The 17965-nt window shown below is 48.5% G+C and overlaps 1 protein-coding gene across 1 annotated transcript in view; it reads left to right on the forward strand.

Annotated features, from left to right (window-relative positions):
* Nucleotides 1–4275: 4275 nt before the first annotated feature.
* MYO7B (myosin VIIB) overlaps nt 4276–17965 on the forward strand; it is a 70330-nt gene continuing 56640 nt past the window's right edge. Inside the window, exons 1-5 of the mRNA XM_063093895.1 lie at nt 4276–4293; nt 11900–12013; nt 12920–13072; nt 14563–14747; nt 17761–17882. Coding sequence (XP_062949965.1) covers nt 4276–4293; nt 11900–12013; nt 12920–13072; nt 14563–14747; nt 17761–17882 — 592 coding nt within the window. The remainder of the gene's footprint in view (nt 4294–11899; nt 12014–12919; nt 13073–14562; nt 14748–17760; nt 17883–17965) is intronic.

Genomic DNA, 17965 nt, shown 5'->3' on the forward strand with positions numbered 1-17965 from the left:
TCCAATTCCCAATAAGTTCCTCATTTCTATCTGAGACCTCATCATCTGCATGGCCTTTACTGTCCGCATTTCTATCAGCATTCTGCTCACCACCACATAAGTCTCTAAGACATTCCAAACTTTCCCTCGTCTTTCTTTCCTCTTCTAAGTCCTCCAAACTCCTCCAACCTTTGCCCATTACCCAGTTCCAAAGCTGCATCCACATTTTCAGGTATCTGTATAGCAACACCCCACTCCTCAGTACCAATTTTCTGTTTTAGTCTGTTTTGTTTTAGGATAGGAATGAGGGTTGGAGACATTAATTTGGGACTCAGCAGTGCTGTGATCCTGGCAGTGGTTCTGGGAGGTTGTGGGAATGCACGAGGGGAGCATGCAGATTGAAAGAGATTAGAATGAGGGCCACCAGATCAGTGAGAATTCTTTAGTTTCAATGACAAATGGGCTTAGCACAAATAATCAAAAAAAGATACAGACAGGACATCTGTCTTTTGTCTCCTCTCCTCCACACATGCCAATTTTATTCTTCCAAACCAGTGATTTTCAAGAAGCTAGGACCATAGCCCATGTCTTTTCTGGAATTGTATTACATAACTTTGAGACTAGAGAGGAAAACCAATCCCCAGCTCCAACTTAGAACATCCCAGGGAAAGCTGTGACTGGCTCTAGTGTGGGCACATGGCTGCTTGTGGTCCCATGATTCATGGTCCCCATGAGAAACACAGTTTGGACTGTGGGAGGAGACGTTCTCCAAAAGGACATGGGAGGAAGGTGTGGCAGGCAGACAAAAACCATCAGCATTTAACCTGGACACTAGGAGGTCAAGGTGAGTGAAAGGGGCCCTGGGAGGAGATGGAAAGGTGCCACCAGAGGCCAAGAGAAAGGCAGGAAATTGCAGTTCTATAGGAGCAAAGAGGGGCTGGTCAGGAAGGCATGAATGGTGAGAAAGTGGAGGCAGTAAGATGGGGCGGCTCCTTCAAGCAGTTGACTGTGGAGCAAACACAAGGAGGAGGAGGGTAGCTGCTGGAGGGGGTCATGAGGCCAGGAAAATTCATTTAAGATAGAGGAGACCTGAGCTTATCTCTAAGCAGAGAGGAAAGGACCAGGAGAGTGGGAGTGGATGCAGACGTGAGAGGGAGGGGTAATTGTATTAGTTATTTGTTGCTGCATAACCAATAACCCCAAACTTCAGCAGCTTAAAATAACATGAATTTATTATGTCACACACTTTCTGAGAGTCAGAAACCCAAGGGCAGTGTAGCTGGGTGGTTCTGGCTCAGGGATCCTCATAAGGTTGGTAGTAATCTGCTCAGGCTGCCATGACAAAATACCATAGACTAGGAGGTTTAAACAACAGAAATTTATGTTCTCACGGCTCTGGGGGCTGGAAGTCCAACATCAAGGTGCTGGCAGGGATGAGTTCTTCCAAGGATCTCTCTTTGGCTTACAGATGTGGGGAATGGCCATCCATCCTCTTGCTGCCTCTTCATGTGTTCTCCTGTCTATGCTTGTCAGTGTCCTAATCTCCTGTTCTTATAAGAACACCAGTAACACTGGATAGGGGCTCATCCTAATGGCCTTGTTTTAACTTAATCACCTCTTTAAAGACATTATCTCCAAATACAGTTACATTCTGAGGCACTGGGGGTTAGAATTTCAACCCGTGAATTTTGGGGGGACACAATTCAGCCCATAACAAAGTTGCAGTCAGATGTTGGCTGGAGCTATGGTCATCTGAGGCCTTCACTGGGGCTGGAGGATCCCTTCTAAGATCACCCAGCTGTGGACTGGAGACCTCAATTCTCACCACATGGTCCTCTCCTCAGGGCTGCTTGAGCATCCTCACAACATGGCAGCTAAGTTCCCCAGGCTGAGCATCTTAGAGTAAGAAGGAAGCCACAAAGTCCATGTGAACTAGTCTCAGAAGCTGTACTCCATCACTTCTACCTTATTCTATTTGTTAGAAAAGAATCACTAAGTCTACACTCAAGATAGGGAGAATTAGTCTCTGTCTTGTGAAGGGAGGCATGTCAAAGAGCTTGTGGCCATATTTCAAACCACCACAGTAATTGATAAAGCAAGGGCCCTAACAGAGGAGGCCAGATAGGGCAGAGCTGGAAGAACTAGCGTGGGCCGTCGGGCTCCCTTCCCCTGCACAGTCACCTAAGTGTGCAGAGGGGTAGGGGAAGGCAGGGAGCAGCAGAGCTGGAAGCTAAGGGTGATTTCTCTCTCTTTTCAGTGCACAGGTCAAGGTGTTCTACACAGTGAGTGGCAGGAGGGAGCTTTGAAATAGGTTTTTCTGCAGAAAGGGCCGACTAGGACTTGAAGAGGGATCCCCAGAGAATTTCTGATGGCCTAGGGAAGGTGCAGACCATGAGACCACCCTGACCACTTCTGCGGGGGGGTGGGTTCTATCCCTGTGACAGCTCTGGTGTTGGGACTTCGCAAGTTGAGAGCAGGAGTCAGTTAAAGGGAAGTAACAGTTTTCAGGATGGACCGGACAGGTTCACATAACATGTGCTTATTGTTGGGTTTGGGGGGGGGGGTTGTATATCAGAAGTATTTGTATGATTACTTTTCTTCCAAAAAAGATTTAAGGCAATTTCCATGCTAGTTGGGGATAGAAATGAAGCTTGGATGCAGGATAATAGATTGTAAAGAAACAGAAAGCCAAGGAAGGGGTCATGATGAAATGAGAGACCAGTTGCTCATCAGGGCAAGCTGGTGTTCGGATGGAGGGCACTGTTGGAAGTGGCAGTGGGAGGATGTGGCTTCTGAAATGGAGTGACAGTTCTGGGTCACAGGGAGACCAGAGCAAGCCATGAGGAATGGAGGTCACTGGAGTCTGGGGTCAGAGTAGTAGCATTCTGGGATGTGTGACAGTCCATGCTCCAAGTATAGCAGGACTGACAGGGGGCACCTGTGAGGCAGATCCTGGTGCCTGGAGAGGGACAACATGTCCTACCTGGAGGTCAGATTCCATGGGATGAGGAGAGCAGAGGGCGACTGAGCTGGGGACCGTGAGTGGGTCTCAAATTCTACTTGGGTGGAGAAATGAGGAGCTGGAAGTGCCAATGGGAAGCCAGAGGCAGGGCAATGCCCCTTGGCTTCTTTTCCCATCCACAACCTCCCTGGGGTACATGAGGAGGAAAGAGGGACAGGCATCCCCTTGAAAGAGCTCTCTGGGAGCCTGGATTTGGTTAAGATCTCTGCATTTTTATGCAGACTCTTAAACCTTCCCAAAGCAGAGGATGTAGGGCAAAGAGGACAGATTTTGAAGCTGGGGAGAAGATTCCCCTTCTTTGCTTACCAATTGAATAGCTTTGGCAAAGTCTCACTGTTTCACAGCCTCCATTTCTCATCTGTAAAATGGGTACAGCAGCATTCCTCCTGAGAGCTGCCTCTGCCTCTGTGCACATCCTCACTCCTCCCTCAACACCATCGTCAAAGGAACATCCTCTCCAAGCCTTTGTTTGCTCTTTCGTTGGACAAATACTGACTGAGCCTTTCTGGGGGCAGGACTGTGCTAGATGCAGGGAGCAGGGCAAGGAACACAGCAGACCTGGTACCCGCCCTGTGCTGCTCAGTGCCAGGAAGGCAGAGACGCCATGAAGGAGGGTGGAGGGTTTCCTCCTGCATGTTGGGCAGGTGGGCCCTGACCTCCCTCCTCTGCCTGCTGGCTGCCTATCGGGCCTGCCTGTGTACTCCCAAAGCACCTGGGACAGCCAGGTGCTGCAGGCTGGTATGAAGTGAGGCAGATCGGGTTCGATTCTCAGCTGTGATACTAATGAACTGGGCCACCTTCCTTTGTTGAGCCTATGTGTTAAGTGGGGAACGTCCACATTCTGGGGTGCCATGCGGTTTGGATAAAGCATGTAATGTGTCTGTGGCTCTGGTGGCCGCTGACCTGAACACTTCCCAGGATGTATGGTGATAGCTGGTTTTCATGGATGTCTGATCAGGTAAAATTTGGGCTTCTGGATGACAGGAAACTATCCTTTCCCTGTGTCAAGCCCAGGGCTGAGTGCAGAGCACATGTTCAGTAAAGGTGAGGTAGTAAGAAGTTGAGAGAGCATCTCCCTGTACTTGAGAGGTGACCATGAATCATTCGTCCATTGCTTCAGAGTCTCTTCTTGGGCCAGGCCCCACGCCAGGCACTCAGGGACATGCTGATGAGCAAGCACAGCCCCTGCCCCAGGGGCTCCCACTGAGTGCAACGTGAGGAACTGACATTCTGCTTTCTGTCCACTACAGGCTGTGTGGAGCCATAGACTCAGGATGCCGGTATTCAGGCTGGTAAGAAGTGCAATTATTTGATCTATTTGGTGTTATTTGTGGAAGTTACCCAAGGCTGAGTTGAATCACTTCCCAGGAAAGAAGGAGAAAGGCAGTGAGACCCTTCAAGAAAAATATCAGAGACAAGGGAGTTTGAGGAACAAGACAGATTCTATTATCTGAAGGAAACAAGATTGGCTAACCTCTGGGCCTCGGCAGGGTGGCCACACATGCATAGGAATCCCTCACTTATATTCAGGGCTTAAAATTTCTCAACAAAGGGACTTCTCATGTGCTGTCTCATTGTGGCAATTGCAAGGAGCTCACCCAGAGAAATCAGGTAACTGGGTAACTGTGGGACAAGGTGGGACTCAAACACTGGGCCACATCACCACTTTGGGTTCCACATCGTGTTCTCTTCACTCAACAAATATCCATTAAGTGCCTGTTGTGTCCTAGTGGCTAAGAGACAGCTCCGTATGTAGGAAGGAAGCAGGAGATTTACTGTCGAATCAACAAATACTGAGAAACTGCCCTCCCCTGGGAGGTAGGGACAGGCCTCCAGATCACTAGGAGTGGTGTGTGCATGCCAGAGAGAAGCTCAGGGGCTGGGGGATCCCAGAGGTGAACCTCCAAACCAGCCTGGACATCCTTCCCTACTTTCCAGATTTCTAATCCCACTCCATGCCCCACAAAGCCCAGGAGAGCCAGACAGTGCTGCAAAGTCTGCTTTGGAAAAAATGCCCCAGGTAGTCTTCTTCTGAGTGCAAAGCCACATAGCAGCCATCATCCCTGACTGCTAGATTACACTGGTGAGAGGGGGACCCACCACCAAGCCAGAGCTCTGGATGGACTGACTCAGAGTGGGCAGTTAGGGTTGGGGGTTTTTTGTTGTTGTTTTTTTTTCGATTAAAGAATAGAGACGAAGCTGTTTTGTGCTCGAGAGAGGACACAGGTGGTCTAAAGATTCAAGCTGCAAGGGTTTTTGGTAACTAAATTGCAAACTTTAGGACATGGCACTATTTTAGAGCATGATGTGCTTTTAAGGCAAAGACAAACTTATTTCGCAAAAGAATATGCCCATGGATGCATTAGCTCCAAATGACCCACTGAGAATGTGACTAACCTCAAGCAGAGTTTAGAAAGATACCTAGTGAGGCTGTATTACTCACATTTACAATTGCGGGCCTGCTCTGTCTTCTAAGACTGCAAGTTCTTTGAGGAAAGGGCTGGCATCTTGTTCATCGATGAATCCTTCAGAGGGCCCAGGTGGTTGCTGAAGTGCAGAACCACACTGAGCTCAGTACTGATGTACCACCTATCAGAGCCTACTCTGTGCTGGACTCTATCCAGGCTCCTTGCCCATAATATGTTCTATCTTCACAACAGCCCTGTGACGTTGTCCCTTTCAACAGATGAGGAAATTGAAGCTCAGAGAGGTTAAATGACTTTCCCAAGGTCATATAACTCATATAGAGTAGGGATTATAGCCCAGGTCTGTCTGACTTCAAAGTGGGTTTCTATCGGTTTGCTTGGGCTGCCATAACAAAATGCCACAGTCTGGGTAGCTTAAACAACAGGCATTTATGTTCTCACAGTTCCAGAGGCTGGAAGTCCAAGATCAAGTACAACACCATCAGGGTTGGTGTCTGGCGAGGCCTGTCTTCCTGGTTTGCAGATGGCTGTCTTTTCATTGCTTTGTCACATGGTCTTCCTTCCATGCTTGAAAAAAGAGAGAGAGAAGGAGGGAGAGAGAGAGAGACCTCTGGTGTTTCTTCCTTTTCTTATAAGTACACCAGTCCTATTGGATTAGGGCCCACTCTCATGGCATTATTTAACCTTAATTACCTCCCTGAAGGCCCTGCCTTCAAATACAGTCACATTGGGGGTTAAGTCTTCACTATATGACTTGGCGGGTGGGGGACACAATTCAGTGCACAATGGGCTTTAATTTTTACTTTATTTTCTATTTTTAAGAAAATTCAAACATGGTGAATAACTACATCGTGGAGTGAGTTTATTTTTTAAAAACAATTAATCGTAAAACCCCGCTAGGCTAAAAGACTCTTCTGGTATAATTAAAATAGATGTGAGTTGGAAAAAATTGATTTTCAAGCTGCAGAAGCATGCCCCAGGCTGGGAGTAAGGTAAGCATTTCTCCAGCAGCAGCTGAGTGCTCCTTTCTCGAAGCGAGAGGCTGGCTTACTGGCTGGAGGAAGCTCTGCCATTCGCTTGCTATGTAACCTTGGCCAGGACCCTTTCATTCTACGGATCTCAGTTTTACCATCTGTCAAATCGACGTGGAGCTGTCTGAGACTTCTTAGGACATCCGCAGTGCATTTTCTTATCTGGGAGATCCCTGCCTGACTAGTTCTGACCATGGGGATGAGGAAGCACAGGCACAGCTACTGAGGGGCAAAGATCATAGGTGAAGTAGCCACCTGATGCCCAGGTCAGGTGATGCAACTCCTCCAACCTCTCTGGCCTTTGAGACTTCCTCCCTTCTCACTGCCACGTCTTAGAGCCAGACCAACCTTGCTTCAAATCCTAATGCTACCACTTACGTTTTTTTAAAATTATTTTTATTTATACATATTTATGGGGTACAGAATTGACTATCAGTATTTGTGTGCAGTATGTGATGATCAAATCAATATTATTAGCATGTTCATCATTACAAATCATAATTACTTTTTGTGTCCCTTACCCAATTACTCCCTGTCCCCCCTCACTCACATCTTTTTGTTTGTTTGTTTTGCGCGGCTGGCTGGTCCTAGGATCCAAACCCATGACCTTGGTGTTACCAGCATCACACTCACCCAAGTGAGCTAACTGGTCAGACCAGAATTTTTTTTTTTTTTTTTTTTTTGTGACCGGTAAGGGGATCGTAACCCTTGGCTTGGTGTCATCCGCACCGCGCTCAGCCAGTGAGCGCACCGGCCATCCCTATATAGGATCCGAACCTGCGGTGTGAGTGCCACTGCGCTCCCAGCGCCGCACTCTCCCGAGTGAGCCACGGGGTCGGCCCAGACCAGAAAACTTTAAATCACACATGTGGCTCATATTGTACTTCTATTAGATAGCACTGGCTGTGACCACATTAAGGATTTACACACTGAACGTTTATACAGTGTCCTTTCTCAGCAGCTAAGGGGATGGAATGAGTGGACTGGGCCTGGGTCACTTGCCCCCTTCCCAGGGTGAGGCGGTAGTGCTCCCCAAGAACCATGCACACTAAGAATTGGGGAAAGGTGAGTCCCCAAACAAAAAGTGAAGACTTTTACAGAAGGTGAACAGACCCTGCATTTCTGGTGCGCTGTTTCAGCCACGAGCTTTTTCCTGGTTTGGGCTTTGGGGAAATCCCTTTAGGCAGATGCATATATGTGCACACTCATGAGTGCTCACACATGCACATGCACACACACAGGATAGGTAACTTAAGAATGAACACACATATACAGCTTCCCCTCACCATGCTCACCAGCCCTCACCTCCCACCCAGCGTGTGAGTAAAGGAACCCTGAGCCTCGTGCCACACCACACACTTTCTGAACTGTCCCAAGACCCTGGTTAGAGCATAGTTTTTAGCCACTTTAATGAAGCCCCATCTTCCTTCCAAATGAGACCTATGAATATCAACATACATATGTGCAGAGGGGCTGGGGACCCTTCAATGGGCAAGACTCTGTTTCCTATGTATTTATCACTACTTTAATCCCCAATTTTCTCCCAGATATGCCACTCTCCTTTCAAAATGTTCTGATTCATTGGGAGTTCCATCATCTCATCTTCAGGAAGAAATTGCCCCTAGAGTTGCTGACCTGTGGCCTCTGGACGTCATCCTCTGTGCCTTGGCACACCTGTCATCCTGGGGTCACCTTCACAGTCACCCCAGACAAGCCTTTCATCTCTCCTTTGCTCTGAATCTCTTTTCCTGGACCCTAGGACTTTCTTTTTCTTGGTTTACTCCCTTGTTTTGATCTAACATATCAAATATGTAATAGCTTCCTGAGAAAGGGTGCATAAGAGGCAAATATTTTTAATAACTTACATGTCTAAAAATATCTTTATTCACATTCGAGGTCAGATGGCTATGGGATTCCACGCAAGATGTAATTTTCCCTGAGGATCGTGACGTCATTTACTCCACATTGTCTTCTGGCTTCCAGTGCTGCTGTTGAGAGTGCTTATAGCATTCTACCACTCTAATTCTTGATGCTTTGTGCAACGCGTTTCTCTCTCTGAAAGCTTTTATGATCTCCTCTTTGTTCCAAGTATTTTGAAACTTCATGATGATGTGTGTGGTGTGGATCTATTTTCATCCTATGTAGTTTTTACTGAAGTTTGTCCTCGAGTTGTTTTTTTCCAGAAGGCTTACGGGAATAATATTGCATCTTCAAAAAATGCTTGTTTCCTTTTTACTGGAATAACAATTTGGCTGAGTAAAAAAAAAAAAAAATCAAACCTTGGATCTTGATGTTCTCAGCACCGTGCTCTAACCACCTGGGCTAACTGGCCTACCATCTACTTTCTGTCTCTATGATTTTGACTACTTTATATGCTTCATATGAATGGAATCACACAGTATTTGTCCTTTTGTGACTGGCTTATTTTGCTAAGCATAATGTCCTCAAGATTCATCCATGTTGTAGCATGTGACAGGATTTCCTTCTTTTCAAAGGCTGGATAACATGGCACTGTATGCATATCCAACATTTTCTTTATCCATTCATCTGTTGATGGGCAGTTGGGTTGCTCCCATCTCTTGGCTATTGTGAATAATGGTCAATGAACACAGGTGGAAAAATGTCTCTTTGAGACCCTGCTTTGAATTCTTTTGGATATATACCCAGAAGAGAGATTGCTGGATCATATGGTAGTTCTATTTTTAAATTTTTGAGGAACCTCCGTACTGTTTTCCATAATGACTGTACCATTTTACGTTCCAAACCAATAATGCACAACAGTTCCAATCTCTCCGCATCCCCGCCAACACTGTCATTTTCTGTTCTTTTGATAGTGGCCCTCCTAATGGGTGGATTGCTCTTTCCCTGAGATCTTTGTAGCAGTTGCTCAGCCCTCTTATAGGATTTGAATCTGTCCTGAATTTTCTCTTTTTTGTCTGGCTACCCCTCAAAAACCATTTCTTTATTTTTGAAGTTCAATAATTTTTATTAGTATATGCCCCAGAATTCATTTTTACTGGTCATTATTTCCTGGTACTTGGTATGCATTTTCAGATTCAAGGCTTCTTTAATTTCTGGCAAGTTGTCTTGAATTATATCTATAAATAATCTTTCAGTTTTTTGCCTCCTAGTTTTCTTCTTCAGGCACTCTATTTATATTTTTGCCTTTCCTCTATGCCTGTCCTTTTCTAGATAATCCTAATTTTTAAAATTTCTATGTTATTTTGCTCACTTTTCTCCTTCTTGATTTTTATAATCCTTACTTTATATTCTCCTGTTTTCTTTTTTTTTTTTGCTTTTTATTTATTTAATTAATTTATTTATTTTTTAATTTTTATTGAATCAAAATCGATTATACATATTTTTGGGTTTCAACATTGAGATATGTTGATTAAATCAATATTACTAGCACGTATATTGCTACAAATTGTAATTATTCTTTATGCCCCTTATCCAATTTCTCCTCATCCTCCTTTCCCTCCCCCCACCCCCCTCTAATCACCCTAGATTTCTTCTCTCCCTCTGAAAGAATAATGGTTACTCTGCTGATTTGCTGCCCAAATGATTTGTCCAATGCTGAGAGGCGTGATCAGGTCCCCCAATACTTTCATAGAGCAGATGTCTCTTCCGTCACTATGAAATGGGCTCTGTGGAGAGAGACATCTTCCCCCTTTCTTTATCTCTGCTGGCGACTCTCCTTGTGTCAACTGACTCCAGTGGTTGGCGGACCATCTGCATGGTGGCTGTGGCATCTAGCCGCCTTCGCAGCAGCCGTGGTTATCGTGGTGGCTGTGGTGGGCCACCCACATGGAGATGTTTTTGGCATGCTCCGTGGTGCTGGCGGTGTGCCTAGTTGTGGAGAGTGTCCAATCCCTGGTTCCATGCCATCAGTCCCGAGGCACTGGCACAGTGTGCCTGGTTGTGGGAGGGAAGTCCAGTCCCCTTCTCCATGCCCCAGGTCCCAATGCAGGCTCCAGGTCCCAGGGTAGGCCCCAAGGCACTGGTGTGGTGTGCCTGGTTGTGGGAGGGGTGTCTGGTCCCCTTCTCCATGCCTCTGGCCCCTGGACAGGGCCCAGCGCAGTCTCCTGTTGCTTTCTATTTTGCTTTCATTTCTGGTCCATGTTTCCTTTTCCTCTGTTTCTTTTTCTTTTTTTAAATGTATTTATTTAATTGATATATTGTAATTGTACATGTTTCTGGGGTAGTTTTCCTCAAATTCTTTCTTGATCTCTCCCAGCTCAAGTCTTATTCTTCTCAGTTATCTCACCATCTAATTCCTGAGCTCTGTTGCCTCTGATCTTCACTTCAGAAAGCTTTTGTAAGTGACGGTGAAATGCTTGGTCACAAGTCTCCACTGCTCTGTGGCAGTTCTTTTTCTTCTGGTGAGTGTCAGTCAGCTGCTTCTTTCCTCCTTTTGGAATCCAGTATCTTCATATGGAGACCTGTGCTGTTTGCTTTTGGATTACTCCTCTTTGAATGGGGTGAGCTCTCCTGGACCTGAAGGAGGTTCATATGGGGCTGATGCCATGTTGCAGGCTAGCAGAAGGCTTGTATGTGAATTTTTAGTCTTTACATTTGCAGCCAATGAATTTGGGTACTGTAGGGCTTTTCACAGGGCAAAGCGTCTCTTCTCCTACCTCACAGACATACTGCTTCCTGCAAATATGTCTTGTCTGTTTCTTAGAACCAAGCCAGGCCAGGGAAGCTCATTGTCACCTCGTGCCCTTGCTCTTGCCTTGAAGCAAGAAATGCCCCTTTTGCACATCAGGATGAAACCTGCAGCTGGGACCATCTTTTCAGCTTCTTCCTGCATCTTCTGGCCGACCTCCTGCCTGCTCTGTAGTCCAGGGGCTCAGCGATCTCCCAGTGTCACTGAAGATGGTGTTCTTGTTTCTGTCTTTCATTCTCCTAGTTGCTTGTGAGTGATTTCTGAGAGGATGCAAGTGAAAAGCTCAACTCTTGCCACCACCTTCATTTGAAAAGCCCTCTGCTCTCCAAACCACTCTGCCACACTGCCTTCATAAATAGTGGCCGATTTTTTTTTTCTTCTTGAGAAGTGCTGTAGAGCCTGAGCTCCTGTCCTTGGTCAGCTTATTGTCCCAGACAAGACAGAGACATGGAGACAAGCTGTACAGGCAGTGTTTGCTACCTGCCCAGTGAGCAGCGTATGTGACACATGCTCAGAGGAGACTTGGAGGGAGAGAAAGAGAGAAAGAAGGACCGACAGGGAGAGGGTGGAGGTAGAAAGGAAGGAAGGGAGGGAGGGAGGGAAGGAGAAAGGAAAGGAAAGGAAGAGAGAGAAAGAGAGAGGAGAGGTGACAGAGAAGAGCTCCAGTGCCTTGGGAGCTCTCTGTCGGAAGGGACAGCCCCAGCACAGGCAAGTCTCCAGGGGGAAGGGGAAGTGGGAGTGGGAAAGACCACTGTCTTCTTTCTGCCCTCAGGGTGACCATGTGTGGCTGGATTCTTCCTCTGCCAACAAGACCAGTGTGGCCATCGGGGGCATCATCAAAGAAACAAAGCCAGGCAAGGTTTTGGTTGAGGATGATGAGGGCAAGGTCAGTGTCACGAGGTCTCCTCTTGCCCCCACCCCCCAGCGCCCCGGAGCCCTTCCCCTCTCTGGTGCTGCTCCCCAACACCAGGGGTTCCAAAGCCCAGATAGGGACCTCTGTGGCAGGACAGAGTACGGGGAACACTGCATGTTTGTCTTGGGAATGTTTGAGAACTGCAGTCATGGGAAAGTAGAAGTGGGGGGCGGAAGGAGGGAGGTGAGAAAGGGGTGCAGCGGCAGAGACAGAGACGAGGGAGGGCAGAGAGCTGGCTCACAACGCCAGGGGCGGGTGGGAGGGAAAGGTGGCTGAGGAAGCATGTGGAGGGGAGGCAGGGGCAACGCAGCCAAGTGGCAGGCAGGCGGCCGGGGGCGGCCCAGTGCAGCCAGCTCATCTACCTGATCGGCGAGGGCCTACCGAGGGCAGCAGAGGTAGGGCTTGCAGGGCGAGGCACCTGTGGACTTGTCCTATGAGCTCTAGATTATGGAAGTCAGTAAAATAATAATAATAATAATAGCTTTTATATGCATTATGCTATACAGTTTTTTTTTTAATGCTTTTACTTGTACTCTTTTATTCCAACAACCTATGAAGTCCCCACCTGTAATCTGACCCTCAATCTAAATTTCAAGTACAAGCTCCTCCATCCTCGGTCTTAAATTCAGCCCTAGCCCCAGCTACACACTGACCCTGGGCCCTAGACACATGCTGATCCCAGCCGTAGATGAGCTTGGTCCTGTTACAAGTGCCCCTTGACCTTAGCCGCAGACTGACCCTGGCCAGGGAGTGGCCAACAGCCGCAGATTGGCTGATCTGTGGCCCTGCAGGTGGCCTCACTGCTGAGAACTTGGAGGGGTGCTGCAGGCTGGCTGGCACAGAGGCCACCTCTCAGGGGAGTCTGCACTGTCATTTCAGGAACACTGGATCCGAGCAGAGGACCTCAGTGCCCTCAGCCCCATGCATCCCAACTCAGCTCAGGATGTGGACGACATGATCCGCCTGGGGGACCTGAATGAGGCGGGTATGGTGCGCAACCTCCTGATCCGCTACCAGCAGCACAAGATCTATGTGAGTCCCATGTCCATGGTGGAGCCCCTCATAGGGGGCTGACCCCCTGGGTGGGGAAGAAAACAATGCCCCAGGGGGTCTAGAGCCAGGCGCCACTCACCATGCCCTCCCCTCACTGTGCAAGGTGGGCCAGGTACCTAACCTTTCTCAGTCTCTCCTCCCAAGTCCAAAGGAAGCAGGGAAATTATACACTTGAGGGAAGGAAGCCGACGGGTAGTGATGGCATAGCACCTGGCACACAGTAGGTGCTTAATGAGGGCTGCCCCTTCCTGTTACCTGTGGCTGAGCAGAAGTCCCGCTCTGGAGGCTGAGTGGACACCATAGGCCATCAGGGTGAGCATAGTCTTCTGCCCACCCCTTCCTAGACATGTTTCAGAAACAGGGTCACCAGACAGAAGACCCCTACCCTCCTGAGAGTGAGTTCTGTGACAGCCAGGATCCCAGGGTCCTGACCACCAGTTGAGGAGGGCCATGTGGGTAGATGTGGGCATTTCTCCCAAACCCTGGCAGTGGATGAAGATTCAGCCCAGCCCAAAGACTCTCATCCCGGTTCCAATGCAGATTTTCCCGGGGGAGGTGGCATGCCAAAATTAACACCAGCATCACCAAGGGTGCTCAGTGCTCTGCCCTAGAGGGTGTGGTGTGGGGAAGTCCCTGCCTGGTTGGCCCTCTTGTCCAGATGGAGGGGTGGCTAGTTGGCTCTGACGGCCCTTCTGGGCTGCTCAGAGGAGTCAGGAAGTAAGCTGGGGACCCCAAACAGAGGGGAAGTCTGGAATGGAAGAGGAGGCCGCTGGAGCAGGAGGGGCCAGGGCACACTGTGTTTGCTCTGGCTGAATGTGGGGCAGAGCACCTGGCACTGAAAACAGCAATAAAGCAAACAGAATCACAGCCGGTCCCTTCCAGAGCGCTTGTGCACGCACTCTTCATGTGGTCGTCACAGCCTCGACACCACAGGGCCTATCCTCTCCTTTCCTAAAGTGAAAACCAAGATGTGGCTAATCAAATGGCTTGTTGTGGAGGTCCTTCCTTTCCGCCCCCAGAGGGGCAGCCAGGCCTAGCGGGGCCTCCAGAGGAACAGATGATCCTGGTTGGGGGTCTCAGGACGAGCTTTATCCCAGGGGCCCACAGCACACAGAAAGTTTGGTTGGGATCAGTGAGGGCCAGTTATTGACCAGCCTTCATGAGGCCCCTGCGGGAGGCAGGTGAAAACTCATTTCATACACTCAGCCCATTTTGATCAAGCCTCATCTAAGTACCAGGCAGGGTACTAAACATTTAACATCTAATCTTCCTGGGAAGGGGCCCCCAGGAGCTCACAGTCCTGGTGAACACCCCATATTCCCAGAGGAAGGGTTCAAACAGCTGAGTGCCTTGTCTCCCCGGCCCAGAATCAGATCCCATTACCCTACCAGAGTCCACCCATCCTGGTAGCCCTCAGGGGTTTGCACCCAAGGCCAAGGCCCTCACTAACCACTTACTCCCTTCCCTAGACATACATAGGCTCCATCCTGGTGGCCATGAACCCGTTCCAGGTGCTGCCCCTGTACACCCTGGAGCAGGTGCACCTGTACTACAGCCGCCTTGTGGGTGAGCTACCCCCGCATGTTTTCGCCATTGCCAACACCTGCTACTTCAACATGAAGAGGAACAAGAGGGACCAGTGCTGCGTCATCAGGTGGGGAGGGGGGCAGGTGGGCCTGGCCCTGCCTCTGAGCAAATCTTAATGGAGGAGACATTTCCTCTCTCTAAACCTCTCCTGCCCAGCATGTTGGCAAGGCCAGTGTGATTTAGGGGCCCTCCTTATTCAACAGCAAACACCCTCTTCCACGGCACGCAAGCTCACCTGGAACTGACCCCTGCTGCCCTTGCATCCCAAAGAGAAGACCCTGCTTCGGAATCTGGTTTCTCACTGTATCCCCAGGGCCTAGACTGACCCAGCCTTCAATAAATGTTTACTGAGTTAAGGAAGGAAGAATGGGATGGGCTTCTTTAGAAATGGGGCTCAGAACAGACACTTGGAGGTGCAAGGGTCAAACAGTTGAGGCCTTACTAAAAAAAGAAAAATCTCTGGGCAGGCCACAGGTGAGGATGAGACAGCAGCGGCTCCAGGCAGCAGCTCTCAGGTTGCTGGGGCAGGGAAGACCTGACTCCGCTTCAGAGGCTCCCTGTCTGGCCTGGCCTCTCTGCTTTCTGTGATCACAAGCCCTCCTGGTAGAGGGAAGGGAGCATGAGAGGGAAAGGCAGGTGAAGTAGGGAATATGGCTCCAGGGCACCTTACCTGGTGCTGCAGTAGAGTCATTCATTCATTCATTGTTGGTTCATTCATTAGAGGTTTTATCGACTGTGAGCCCCCCACTGTCCTACCATGGGGAGACTGCAGTAAACGAAAGGGACTAGAACCCCTGCCTCCTGGAGCTTTCATTTGTCAACCAAAGTAAATTAACCACCTGGTTGAGACATAAAACAAAAAGGGTTTGAGAGTTCATTAGGACTGCAGCCCAGGAGACAAAGATCCAAGAGACTTTGAAAATATGTTCCAGGAACCAAAGAAAAGTCAAGGTATTTAAAGGGAAAAGCCCACAAAAAGGAGGGGGCAGTTACAAAGCTGTGATTGGTGCTAGCATCTGTCAAATAGCCTTGTCCATAGGGATTGGTTGTAACAGCTCTTTGAGGTGGGCTTCAGTCAGGGATGCCAGTTTGGCAGGAAGTAGCAAAAAGTAGCAAACAAAAGTTTTATGGGCAGTTGTTTCTTCAGGAGGTTGTGACCTTTGTGATGTGGCTGAGTGCAAGGTTCCAGAATGTTCTCAGTTAAGATACGCCTGAAATTCAAGCCAGTATTGTCCCTGGCTGTATTTTAGGTGCCTTGACCAAACCAAGGTCATTATCCCTTGTCACATTCTAGCAGGGGAGAGAGGCAATAAAGAAGCATGTTCTTAGCAGATACTAAAAGCTTTGAATTAAAACACACAGGGGAAGATGAAAAGCAAGGCCAGGCTGCTGCTTTAGGTAGGGAGCAGACCAGACGCAGCCTCTCAAGGAGTGAGTTTAAACAGAGGCCAGAATAAAGTCCTGTTAAATTGAAATAAGTTTGGCTTAAAGCTGCCACCATACATATTTTGAGTTCTGCCTAAGGGTTTCTCCTACACAGTGAAATGTAACCCAACTTGACGTGTAAACAGACATAACCAAACCTGGAAGTACCATCGTCTCACGAGTAGAGTCTCAGCCAATCACAGGAACTGAACTTCTAGCCAATCAGAGGCTGAAGGCTGCCTAAACATGACCATATAAGGCAAATGCCAACTGCAGCCAATCAGGTTGTTTGTGTATGTCACTTCCTTTTCTCGGGTTATAAGTATGACCTGCACATGTGGGGGAGTGGAGCCTTCTGAGTCGTTTTTCTCTTGGTCTGCTGCCTAGCTCTAGAATCCCAGTTAAAGCCAGTTGAGGTTTACAAAACTACATTTGTTGTAATTTTGTTTTTTCACAGTCCTGTAGCATAGGTGATGGCATTTAATCTCAGCAACTCTCTAAAGGCAATATTCTTATTCTCATGTTACGGCTAGGGAAACCTACAGAGAGGCTGAGATCCTTTCCCAGTGGCACATGGTGGTAAAGTGGAGAGTTCAAACCCAGGGCTCTGGAGCAGAAGGCAGAAGTCCCTGGAAGGGAGCTGGAGCTTCCAATCTGCTGACTTTGGGGGGACCCACCTTGCTGCAAGAGGCTTCCTGAGCCAAGCTGGGCCATGGGCTGGCTGGCCAGGAAGCTTACAAGGCCATCTTCCACACAGATGGTGGCAGTGCTGGCTGGGTGAATGCCAAAAGAAAAAAGGAGAGAGCTCCCTGATCTTTGGTTTGTTGCAGTGAACAGAACATCACTGAGTCAAACTGGGTTCTCCTGCCCTGGCTTTTCCCAGAGCTGTGAGCAATCCCCTTAATCTCTCTGCCCTCAGAGTCCTGTCTCTACATTGGTGGGTTATCTGATAAGCTTGTGTTTGTAACAATGCCTGGCACTTGATAGGCACTCATGAGAAATCTGCGACTGTCAGCGGAGGTTTGTTAATTCTGCTTTTCTGGCATAGCAATTGTGGGCATTTTGATCATAACTTTTTTAAAAGGTGATACTTTCAGATGAAACAAGATTTGTCTGTAATTTGCTTCAAAATACTACAGGAGGGGAAACAAAATTGGCAAGGAGTTGAACCGTGGGAGTTTGTTATGCAAACTTTAAAGCATGAGAGTCCTCCCCGGACATCTTGCAAAAATGCAGATTCTGATTCAACAGAGCTATCTGGGGCCTGGGGGTCTGCATTTCTGATCAGGTGACAGATGCTACTGGCCTGTGGGACACACTTTCATTAGCAAGACATTGAGTCATCTCATTCATTCATCTTCATTTACTGAGCACTGTGCCAGTGACCCTGGAATGAGCCATATCCGACCATGCCAAGGAGGTTGCGGCTGAGCAGGATGAAGAGACCAACACCAATAATTTATACAACATAGTTGGTCTGATACCCACAGGGATTTCAGGGCAAAAGCCATAGTATTCCTGCACAGGGGGAGAGAGAGAGCAGCCCTGTCAGACTGGCCCAGAAAGATGGCCTGGGGTGGGTTTGCAGGAGAGTTAAGAAGTGCTGAAAAAATAGTCATTCTGTGGACTCATGTCCCTGCACACTCTCTTTACAGTGGTGAGTCTGGGGCTGGGAAGACGGAGACCACCAAGCTCATCCTGCAGTTCCTGGCCACTGTCAGTGGCCAGCATTCGTCAATTGAGCAGCAGGTCCTGGAAGCCAACCCCATCCTGGAAGGTGAGAGGTCACCCTTGGGACCCACCCCCCTCCCCCAGCCCTGGGAACTGGAGCCTGCCTGCCAGGAGGCACCTGTGGGGGGA

The sequence above is a fragment of the Cynocephalus volans genome, chromosome 1 (genome assembly GCF_027409185.1).
Source record: "Cynocephalus volans isolate mCynVol1 chromosome 1, mCynVol1.pri, whole genome shotgun sequence".
Taxonomy (NCBI): Eukaryota; Metazoa; Chordata; class Mammalia; order Dermoptera; family Cynocephalidae; genus Cynocephalus; species Cynocephalus volans.